Genomic DNA, 12,530 nt, shown 5'->3' with positions numbered 1-12,530 from the left:
CACCTAATGCCCTGTACCTACATAAATCCTACAACAAAGGACCAGCTGGAACCAGGATGAAGGAAAAGAAAAAAAGATGAGAGTAAACCAAAGAACAGCTGATACAGTAACAACATGATATCATTTCAGCGTTTAGTGACTGCAATCCACTTCGCAAAATTCATAAACAATCACAATCAGCGTAGCGTGACTTAAAGTGGGTAACTATCCTGCTGACTTCTATGAGAAGCCAAACATCTCACTTCCTTCAGCGGTAATTTGAGGCAGGTTTCTGACCACAGTAGCCGTCCGATGAAGTTGAAAATAAGACACTGACGATTAATAAATGAGACCTGACAGGAGAGAAAACTTTTCCTCTATCCCTCACCCAGTGCACTGAATCGCCACATCTCCAGCCATCAAGAAAATCACAGCGGACATGAGAACTCTTGACACTCAGCCACCCACACACACACACACACACACACTGCTCTTTCCATAGTATTACCACAACCACAGTAAGAAAAAAAAAAAAACCTAAATCCTGTATATTTCAGCTACTGAACAGAACCCTATAAGGCTTATCATTACATATTATTTACTTATTAATGATATGATTGTATATTTTCTATATTTTATGACTGATTAATTCTGGCAGATTTCAGAGCAGACACTCAACCAGTAGATCGCTCGGCATTGTCCGTACGCCTGATTGAATCCGCAAGAACCAAAAAGCCAAAGACAAAGCAGTGTGCTAACTTTGAACCTATACGGTGCTAAAATCTCAACTGGCGTTGAATACATTTACATTCAATGTGCTAGCACAGCTGTAGCGACACGATAACTCCTTTTCAACTAGCAGGTTGCGAAAACTACAACTGTGGTGACTAGTAATAAAATTTTCGATCGAAATGATTACAATTTGTTCGATTCTACAGTCTTTATCATACCGAGTGCTAGCTAGTAAACTCAGCGCTAATTAGTCAGCAAACAAACGATTTAACTACAAAAATCACAGCCTTGCAATGTTACTAGCGTACATTCGTGGAACAGTAATTCTTCATCACATTAAAAATATGATTACTATTATCCATAATCCATCCGATTGCTGAGAGAAAAACTGATCAAAATGCATACGGTGAACCTTTTTGTACATACATTAGGAATAAAGACGAAAAAGCGAATGATTCTGGTCAATGCTCATAACAACGGATAACACACTGAATTTTAAGCTGTGACCTGAAGCTAAAAGGAAAAAAAAGACAGATCCTATCATAGTCAGCCAGGATGATTGAATCCTGTCCACAACAACAGTGAGTTTTTATCACAACAAAAAAAATCGTTGTACATGATCACAGGAAAAAATGGTAATGCTGACGTTTGACGCTAATCAGCTCTTTTTGAAACACTATTAAAATAAGAGGGAACCCCCAGTGTCCTCAGGTTGGAGCTTTGATCTCTTTCGGCTTTTCCCCTCGTTTAGTGGAAAACTCCAGACACACGCACACGCAGCAGAAAGGTGCAAGCCTGGTAATTGCAAACACAACAAATTCAAAGCAGCTGTCCAGGCTGCATGAGGAAGCAAATCTGGCTGCAAAATAAAGAACGCTTCATTTAACCACAAGAAAGAACAATCTGGAAAGTCTTATTTTTATCGGGCGGCGAACAATGCTTGATTTATTTGTTACCGCACAACACAATTAGAGAAGCGCCATAAACAAATGTTACGATGTAAGAGTGTGTTTTGTGTGTGCAGAGTCCAACCCACCAGCATGTTTACCCATATACCGAGGTTGAGTACTATATCATTCATTAATTGTTCATGCCTTTGTGGTGCTTTTAACGCAGTAATCTGCAAAAATTTCGCAGACGTTTTTTTAAATCGGAAGCATAGCCTTTTTTTTTTTTTTTTAATAATTGTGAAAAATAAAGAGCTCAATAGAGGTCACTGAATATCTGTATTAGGCATTGAACTGTATTGTACACTTAACTGGAGTGTTTCTCAATGTACTGTAAGTTTCAATTAATTAAAATGTTGAAAAAATTAAAAATAAATAAATAACAATTTCCTATTTATTTATTAATTAATTAATTAATTTTTAAATATTAAATCCCAAAATAAAGGGAACCATGGCGACTTTAATATTTGGTACAATTGTACTTTTTTTTGGCGCATTGCCCTCGATTTTTTTGCCCTGATTTTTGCCAATTTATTGAAAATGTTTGGGCACCTCTGCCCTATATTAATCTATATTAACCTAAAATGTTTTCTGTAGTTAGTTACAAAGAGTCAAATTTGTTTGAATTTAATCTACAAAAAAAAACAAAAGAAAAAATCTGATAAATAATATGATTTATTTATTACTTACTTATTTATTTGATCAAATAGAAAAAAAGTGTAGGCTGTTCTTTAACAGATTGTTGTGGCATTAATTGTATTAATACGTATGCGGTGTAAAACATTTCAAAACTAAATACTAATACTATTACAACTATAAATACTATGCAGAACGTAAAACAACTGAATACTAAATACATTGTGAATCCATCATGCATCATCAATCCATCATCAGCAGACACGGGGTACGTAGATTTACCCAGCAAGATAGAATCCAAAACCCAAGGAGTGTCACATCTGATGCTAATCAACACTCCCTGTTCTCCTCACCCCTTACACTCCACCACTCTGGAGTCCAGCGCAGCATATAGCGCTGAATACGAAGTGAACGATGTTAGCTTGGGCTCAGGAAAATAAAGACCCACTTTGTTTTCGAGAGCTAAGCCCTGGACAGGCTTTTCTAACGCCAGCTATTTCTTGAGCTTTCTTTTGGGATGGCTGCATATTCACAGGGTGCCTGTGTTTGAGACCTTGGCAATAACGCTTCAGCAAACACACGCACACACTTCGTGGTCTGGGTGGGGTGTGTGTCCATAAGCAGGCAGGTCGAGGGCAGCACCCGCTATGCCCACATTACAGGGTGGGTCAGATTTTCTGTTCTTCCTCTGGCCTGGGGTCATGGTCCAGACCCTGATCCCGGGTTTGTGCTGCTGGATATATACAGACAGGCGGGCAGAATGTTGCTCACCTCAGGAAACACACTGCAGGAGATTTTACCATCTGCGCAGTGTCCAGTATTTCTGGCTGCCAACTGCCTGCTGGCTACGACACCGCCCTTTGTAGTCTCCTCTGTAGGCATTGAATCTACACTGAACAAGTGTGGAACCTTCAGAGAGATTTGGACAAAAGCAACATTCCAGCAAAAGCAGGTTCTCCATCATGCTTACAAACCCTACAACGATTAAATATACAGATACAGGTATTAATAGCTTATAGAACCCATTTAGGAAGAAAAGACTGAAGTCCACAATGAAATAGTGTAAAGTTTTCGAATTTTACAGGCATATTTCGACAAAAGACGTATCCAAGATCTATGAGGTATCCCATTAGTGTTCAGACCCAAAAACAACTTTTCCAAAGTCAGGTCTTGCTAAAAGCCTTAAAGATTTCTGGTCTTCAAATAATGCACGCTCTAAAAACTTCTAATCTCCTTCATTGTAATCCCCCCCACCCCACCCCCTCCCACAGCAGGATGCAGAAAGAGTTGGGATGGGTCCAGCCCCCAAATACCGTCTGTGGTTCCTGAAGCTTCAAGTGCACAAACTTCAAAGTCTGCTGGGGACTGTTTTGATACTTCATGGCATCCTGCACGGGTAACATCTGAACGCCTCACACCACCAGACTGAAGGGTTTCTTTTCATTAGCATATCAAGTGCACTTCTGTTCGTTCACTGCTGCCTTTTTTTTTTTTTTGCTTTTACTCCCCTGAGTGGATTTCAGCTTCTGGGTTTAATTTTTCCAACCCTGTGTGGAATGCACATTCACACCCGGACAAAACATGGCAACTGAAACTGCCCAAAAAAGCTAAACTCTGGAGTGAAAAAAGTACACATTTCATATTTTCAGTTGGATAAACAGGGAAATGCCACAGTGATCCCTTATTTTGAGCGTGCTCTGGTGGTGAGCGCCAGCTGCCACAGGAAAGCTCTGCTCCTGAGTCTTCACTCTGGTTAAAAATAAGAACTTGTCTGACCTCAGTCCAGAAATGTTGGACAATGAGTGTATTGAGCAGAAGATTCTTTTTCTCTATTTGCATCAGACCATCCATTTACACACCCACCTATCCACCTTTCTCTCACACACACACACACACACACACAGGGTTGAATGTTTTCTTTAATTGCATTCAAACCAAAGTATCTGCTTTGATCCAAAATGTGTGCACGATCAAAACCATAACCTCTAACATGCACCAGTCGAGTCTAGTGTTTAAACTCATTTTCTGCATTCAGCTCTTTCATGAGGAGAAGCACATGACTGCAAAAGCAGCTTCCAGGTTCAACTGAGGCACCACCCCAGGAACCAATAAACCCTAGAGCTGAGTTTCCATAACATGTATTTAAATTTCCATTAGCACCGAGTCATGAGTCATGATTTCCTTTGTTTCTTACTACGAACTACCGAAAATGAAGAGGTGAATGTGAGTGGATTGAGACAAAATTTCTGACAAAAAAATCACCACATAAAACCACAATTTATCTTCAGCTGAATGTGTCTTTGGTTTAATTTTGTTTACCAACCAAAAATGGTAAAAATCGAATGTTTGCTTTTTACAAGACCAATGTGGGAAAACATTTTATTAACAAAAAAAAAGCACTGAAGACACTAAAATTAGGACACTTAGGAAAAACTATTTGTGGGGTTTAAATAACTATTAATTAAGTATTTCATAACAGAAAAGGATTTGGCAAAAAAAAAAGGAAAGGAATAGAATGGACAAAAAATTTGTATATTTCATGTACATACGAGCAGCGTTCAAGTCAACCCGGGGCTTTTGAGTTTATAAATTAAAAGAACAAATTTTAAGAAGTGGAAACTGTATTCATTTTTCAATGTACTACTTTTATACATATATCCGCCTGAACCATCCAAGGACAGCCTGGGAACCACCAAAACCAGGATTGTTACTGTCGGACGTACGGCCATCTTTGAAACGTCCACACCATTCAAATGTCTCACTGCTACTGAGCATCTCATCACCGTATTGTGCTTGATGTCTTCTGTAGATGTTGCGTGTTTAACGCCTTCTTTTACAAGAAACTTCATCACCAAACCCATGTTGTCTGCCATCTTGACTAACAGCTGCGTGTAGTGACGGCATGCTAGCATCCATTTTTATACCTGTAAAATGAAAAGTCCCGGTTTGACTTGACTGTGTAAACGTGCGTATAAAATATTTTTCGATTTTTAAAACATATCCAGATTCGACTCTATGAGCCACAAAAATAGCTTTAACGTTGATCCTATAAACTGCTGCACTGTTGGTGAAAGAACATCGCCGCACTGTGAATATAAAACAAATATATCCTTAATTCACGAGGTTAAAGCAAGGCCGTCCTTCCTACCTGATTCTCCGAACCACCTTCAGTGTGTCTGTCTTTTTAAATGAACGCAAAAGATTTTTACAGTTTTATTCGTACCGTTCCCATTCTACACAATTACAGAAACAGAAAGCCAAACAGCAGTGAATTGAAGGGTTGTAATCGGTGTCTAGGCTGGAGTTACACAGCCATGTAGTATGTGTAAAGAGGCAGCTGCACAGGGGCCCAATCCTTTTATCCATAATGAATGACTGATGTTTTCTTGGAAGCTGGTGTGTGAGCGGCGAGAGAGAGAGAGAGAGAGAGAGAGAGAGAGAGAGAGAGAGAGAGAGAGAGAGAGAGAGAGAGATGTTTGTTGTCTTGCACTTCCTCCCTCTCTCATTCTCTTTCTGTCTGTCTCTCCCTAACGATCTCTAACAAGCACATTTCAGCCTGAATCTCCACTTTGACAAAAGAAAAGAAAATAAAAGACATTAGGAAACAATTGCATGTGTTGTTTACCAGAAGGACATCCATCGTGGGAATAGGGACTTCCTGGAAGAGCAGAAACACCACATGGGTCTGGGATTCACTAAAGAACTTGCAGAAAATCCCTCCTTCCAGAGAGATTCCTTTTATACATGTGAGACACATACAGCAACTATCTATCCATCCATCTATCCATCTATCCATCTATCTATCTATCTATCTATCTATCTATCTATCTATCTATCTATCTATCTATCTATCCATGTCATCACAAGCGTTTTGCTATTTTTAAAAAAGAACACACAGATCCTGTGTAGCCCTTAGCACCTGGTGTTGCCATATGTATGCTCCATCACTTACTCTCACTACTTACTCTCACTACGCACATAAATACGACTACTCTTTTTCCACAGACACACACACACACACACACACACACACACAAGGCAAGCCAGAAGCAGAGGGAGAGAGGATGCTCACACTGTTATGCAATAGGACATCTGTGCATCTTTAAAGCCTGCACTGAAGCAGGAGACAGCAGCTCACACACAAACACACACACACACAAACACAAAAGCACTTTACCTCCTTCTGTCTTTATTTATCTTTCCCTTTCTTTAAGGTATACACGATGGTTGTGGTGGAAACTCACATTGCGTTCCATCAATTCCGAAAGCAGTCACGCTGGAGCAATGCCAAAGGACAGCACCAGGATGACGGTAAAAGACGAGCGACAGGTAGACCCTTGCCCTGATCATCGTGTGGAGTACAAGTTTTAATGTTGCATTTCAGCATGTTCAGAAAAAACGATGTAATGACGCAAAACGGGAAACCGTTTCCGAGGTGAAATTGCAGAACGGAAATGGGAAAAGCCATCACAAGGTCGCAACGGTGCGATTATCCTTAATACGCATCGCTACAAAGTCATGAATGAGGAACAAAAACAAGAGAGATTAAGATAAGAGGTAAACTTTAAAGAGATAAGAATGTTCAAAAGTCATATTTTGGCAAATTAGATAGATAGCCACAAATATGGGAAGTTAGAATTCTGATCGGAAGGTCATGGGTTGAAATCTCAGCATTACCAAGCTGCCATTGCTGGGCCCTTGAGCAAGGCCCTTAACCCTCAATTGCTCAGCTGTGTAACTAAGATAACAAAATTTATGAAATAGTCTAGAACACAGTCTACAAAGGAGCCTTAAAGAATGGTGATCAGAATACGGTAGTATACTGTAATTTGTTAATAATTTAAAAAATGACAGTACAGCAATTTCTAGTATCGTATTGTATAAATGATACAATATATATATATATATATATATATATATATATATATATATATATATATATATAGCGGCGGGCATGTGGACGCCGGTTCGTGAGTATATACGATGCTACGTTTGCCTGCCGTGCAAAACTTGACATTGGACCTCCTGGAGTGTTTAAAGGCTCTGGTATGGAGAAGCTGGTGTTGGATCTGTGATGATCGCAAATGTTGAGCTATTTTATGAGTTGCTCAGTGGCTCCCAGTTTCATAACCACAATGACTGTAAAAGACTGTAGAAAGATCATTACTTATAATCTTACATTCCAGTGCTCATGTTAGTTCTCACTCTCCAGTGTTCTGTATTGTTTTAAAGATCTATAATCACACTCTTGATATCACCCAAATGAGGATGGGTTCCCCTTTTTGAGTCTGGTTCCTCTCAAGGTTTCTTCCTCATAACATCTGAGGGAGTTTTTGCCACAGTTGCCATGGCTGCTCATCAGGTATAAATACACATCGTTCACCTTAACTGTTTAATTCTGTAAAGCTGCTTTGAGACAATGTCTGTTGTGAAAAAAAAAACAACAGAAATAAACTTGACTTGACTTGACTTGAAAACTTCAAATATTTCTAATTAAAAAAAAATAATTACAATTATTTTGGTCGTATTGTGTCATCTTAAGATCGATAATCTTATATACTTGTTTATTTACAGAATAATTTACAGGACCTGCCCGTCTAGACTGACTACTGCCTGTGACTTCTTCTGTGTTTATGGATTTCTTTATTTATTCTGCCATGTACTACACATACGTTATGTCGAATGCCGTTTTTTTTCATTCATCGAGGTTCAAAACACAGGCACGACCCTCATCTTTTTAAGTTTCGACATAAAACTTGAAAGCAGAATAAAGAAGATAAGCCAACAGAAATAGTAAGCCACAGGGAAGTAGGCTGCAAAGTTAATATCCTATTCAGTCTCTCCATAGCATGAATCTGAATGACTCACTGCTATAATTATCGTATCGCCTGAGTCACTAATGAAAAGTGTAGGAAGGAAAAACCAAGAAAACCTTTAAAAAAAAATAAAAGAGTAATACAACTCCTTCACCACAACCACAGTTACCAAGCACCAGTGTCATCTTTAAAAAAGAAAATTTGACAAGAAACAAAATGTCTATAATTCAGCAGTGTAGCCCAAGTTCAGCTGGTGTCTGTCTTTGTCTGGCATCAGTGCTCAGACCTCCTTGGCATTAGTTCGGGTGAACTGACGAGCATCACTGTCCAGCCAAGTGCACCACATCACACTACACCGCTCTTAACACCTCAAGGCTACACACAGGTTAAAGACATTGGATACGTTTTAAGGAAATACTCCTCGGTCCAAGGTTCCTGTTAGCGTGTTCATAAACCCGTCTGGGAGTTGGATCCGTTTCCCCTGATGAGTCAGTGTCTCTCAGACCCCTGTGGATAAATTCTTTGTAAGGATCCTGGAAATCAGGAGTATAATGACACGCCTTCTAATCTAATTCAGGTTTTAGTAAACTAAGTGCGTGGTTCTGCCTGGCTGGAAAGTGTGTTAGCAAGGAATCAATGAAACATAGTAATAGCCTGGTATTAGCACTGTGGTAAAACCGCCCCTTCACTACAACCACTCCTGACTAAGAGAGAGACTCGGAAGACTCACATTCAAACCCTCGTCATCAGAATAAGCTCTTTCATTTAATTACACAACATTTCTTCTGTCCTGTGAACCCACATTCAGATGCAAAGCCTCCCAGCTGTTTCTATAATGAGCCATGAAGGACACAGTAGAGTCATGTGAGAGAACGTTATCTCAGCAAAACCTAAAGGTGACCTACAAAAAACAACGAGCGGAATAATATTTAACGATGCTGAATTGTAATTCCCTGAAAAGCAAACATACCAAGAACGCGTCATTCGTGGCACAGACTGGACAAATGCTTTGTTTAGGTGTCTTACCCAATATTTTGAGAAAAAAAGTGGTTAAATCATCACTTACCCAGGTCTCCATGGTAACTGTTGTCATGGGATGTCCTGATGGGGGTGGAGTCTCCATCATGGGGCCAGATCTGTCCTGTTTTGCGAACCCCGACAATAGTGGCCTCTGAAACGACCACATGTGGCTGCCTGTGTCTCTTCTGCGACTGTGGCGTCGGAGGGCTGCTGCTGTCCAATGAGTGCTGAGAGTTCTGAGAGGGTGAGCGGCTTTTCTCCCTGAAGGGTCTGCGGAAAGCGGCAGTTGGGCTGGGTGACACATGACTCGACTGTCCTGATGAGAAGTCGTCCTCGCTGGAGGTCAAGTTCTCATTGGAGCTGCAGTCAGGTGTGTAGCCACCCCCTCCTCCGCCAACATCTTCCAAGCTTCCAGGTGAGTAGGATCTCCTCGGCCAGGTAAGGTGATGGTCATCATTGCTGGCGTGCTCTCGCATCGTGACCCGACCATCACCGCTTTCACTGGTCACATAAACTCCGCTGTACGGCTGGAAATCTGACGGATGCCATGGAGGAGGTGGTGGTTTGTTTCCATTGGGTCGAGCAGCACCATCTCTGTTGTACCGAGGGTTGGGTTCTCCATCTTCACATTCAGCATCATAGCCGCAGGTGCTCTCGCTGGATCGGCCCCTACAGACAGGTCTGGGTCGCAGGTCACTAGTGACCGTGGCCAGGTTGCCTGGCAGGGAATGGAGTGACCTCTTACGCTCCATTTGCACAGCTTGTGTTCCAAGGGAAATGATCTTGTCTGAGACGTCCCGATCGTTCACTCGCACCAGGCCCTTATCATGATGGAATTCCATGTTGGTGTAGAAAGGTTGCTTGTCCTGGCCTCCTCGTCCATCTCCAGCCGAGTGCGAGTTGGCTCGTTTGATCCGCTCAAAGTTGGAACGCAAAGCAGCTACCCCGAGTCCCATGCCTGGTTTGTCTTTAGGACATGGGTCGGATGGGAGCTCCTTGTCAGGAGGAGGATGCGGCCTGCGAGGCGAGACTCCTCCTCTCTGTTTAGATGGTGAAAGCCCGTCTGTCTCACTGCCCTGCCCTAGCTGGTGGGGCTCGAAAGTGGACTGAAGTTCCAATCCATCTCCATGTGAGGCGGATTTCCTAGCCGGCGGAGGCCGGGGTTTAGGCCTGGCTTCTCCTATAGGCTGGAATCTGGTGCGATCTCCCTGACTGGACTCCTGTATCTGTGAATACTGGGGGTCAGCTCCACCCGCGTGAGCATCACCCTCCGCCATCTGTGTCTTCCTGAAGCCCCAACGCTGCCGGTCATAACTTTTCCTCTCTTTCGCCAGCAGCGTCTGCAGATAGATCATGCGGAAACGTTCTTTGTTCACCTCCAGCTCCAGCCTTCTAATAGACACCTTGCATTTCTCTAGTTCCTGCTCGATTCCCATCACGGACCGCAGCTCCATTTTTGGAGGCTCGGACTCAGGAAACTGTGCCTTCCAGGCCTCAGTAAATCCCACAGGCTCTACCATCATTGAAAAGTTTAAAAGTAGGTTGAAATTAATTCAAGTAACGCAAGGTCGATGCAGTGACTTCGCTGCAACTCGGCGTCCAGAAAACTTAATTCAGGAGTTACTGGGATAAGACACAGACAGACTGGTCAGGATTTCCCAGGGGTTTGTCTTTTTTGAATCTGGTTGCTTCTAATCCAAACCGTTCATCAGCACATAACACAGCGGAGGAAAACAACAGGAAAGCTGGCATACTCCCATGCATCCTTCTTTGAGGAGCACAGCAGAGGACCACAGCACAATGACAGCATCTGGACACGATCATTCAAACCGCAAAAACAGTCTGTTACAAAGTATCAACCCGTGAGCACCTTCAAAATCCCTCTTCAGTTCATCCAGGTGTAAAGTCTTGTCGTTGTCCGGCTTCTAGTGATGACGAGACGCCGTTTTTCCATCTCCATCATCATCATCATCACCATCATCACCATCATCTCCAATGCTCTTTTGTGTACCGACGTCTGAGCGTGAAAATATGATACAAATCACAGGGAAGAAAAAAAAGGCTGGAGAAATGTTTCTTATGCGTAAAGCAGAATCCCGGACCTGGTCGTAGGTGTAGAAAAAATCCTGCCCCGATAGTCGCCCGCTGTCTGATCGCGCTGTGTAATTAGTCGGAGCTTCTCCGCTTGAGCTCCTGGTCGCTACGCAGCGCTCCTGCCTGAAAAGCCGAGGGGAGGAGCTTGGACAGGAAAGGGCGGGGTTTGACAGTGTGATTGACAGAGTGCAAATAAAAAGGAGGGTCTGGTAGATATGATTTGTCGTTTAGTTGGAGAAATCAAACTAGTCTTAGATACACATCTGTGCAGATGTGTAGTGTTGTTTCTGCTTTCATTGATTTATTTTAAAGGCACAAAATCATATGCATATGATTTTTGTTTATATTCTAATTTATATCCATATTATGATTCACCTTAATGAATATTTATATTGTTTCTCCTTTATGCATATTTATATTGTTTTACCTTTATGTATGTTTAGATTTTTCCCATTGTGTATTATTATAGAATGTTTCCCAGTTTTTATTTCCACTTTATTTATATTTACATTATATTTTCCCCTATATTTATATTTACATTGTTTCTCCTTTTCCTTTAATAATTCATTATTTTCCCGTTTGAGCTTCCCTGTTGCTATTTATCGCTATTTTTTATTATTATATTTATATTATATATTCAGTAAATAGTTCTTGTCATTGTGGTTCCAGTCAAAAACCTGACCAAAAATCCCATTAATAAAAGTCCAAAATATTATTACATGTAGTCATGGCTGATTTGGCTGTATTTTTCCCAGATCACTGTATGATTTCTTAATTAATTATTAATTATATTAGTTTTTGGGTATCATCCAGAGATATGTATAGTTTAAGTATTAATATATGTATACATTTTTTTTCTATTCTATACATATAGAGGTCAATTGTGTTCATTTTCTTTACTTTGGCGCCGACAAGCGTTCATATGCAGTATTGCAAGAGAAGCGGAAATGTTTCTTTGTGTGTGATTTTTATGTTAAGTTTATTTAAAATATATAATATATCGAGTTACACAATGAAAAAAAATAAAAATTCAATTTGACAAGTATAAAATCACCTTTTAGTGTCTAAGTGATTGAAATTAGAAAAATAATGCAATATTGTAAAAAAAAATAATAATAAATAAAACACCTGCAAGTGTTATACAACTTTAATAACAATAGTAATAGCATGCATAAGAAGACGAAGAGACGTTGTTGTGTTCATAAAACCAACCTGGTGAGTTTATTTGTAAAATGATGTCCATCATATCATACCATTGAGCACCGATGTACACAGCAAATACTCTATAAATATAAATAAAATTGCT

General features: G+C 40.7%; 1 protein-coding gene across 2 annotated transcripts in view; it reads right to left on the bottom strand.

The window, feature by feature from the left end:
• The window catches only part of bcr (BCR activator of RhoGEF and GTPase), a 65,495-nt gene extending 54,129 nt beyond the window's left edge, over window positions 1-11,366 (bottom strand). For both annotated transcript variants that reach the window (XM_046867871.1, XM_046867872.1), the window contains exon 1: window positions 9,177-11,366. In XM_046867871.1, the coding sequence (XP_046723827.1) occupies window positions 9,177-10,653 (1,477 nt within the window). In that variant the 5' untranslated portion in view covers window positions 10,654-11,366. The remainder of the gene's footprint in view (window positions 1-9,176) is intronic.
• Window positions 11,367-12,530: the final 1,164 nt, after the last annotated feature.

Source organism: Silurus meridionalis, chromosome 15, assembly GCF_014805685.1.
Source record: "Silurus meridionalis isolate SWU-2019-XX chromosome 15, ASM1480568v1, whole genome shotgun sequence".
NCBI classification, from domain to species: domain Eukaryota; kingdom Metazoa; phylum Chordata; class Actinopteri; order Siluriformes; family Siluridae; genus Silurus; species Silurus meridionalis.
The sequence above is the reverse complement of the archived record's forward strand: the minus strand, read 5'-3'. Positions and strand labels throughout refer to the sequence as shown.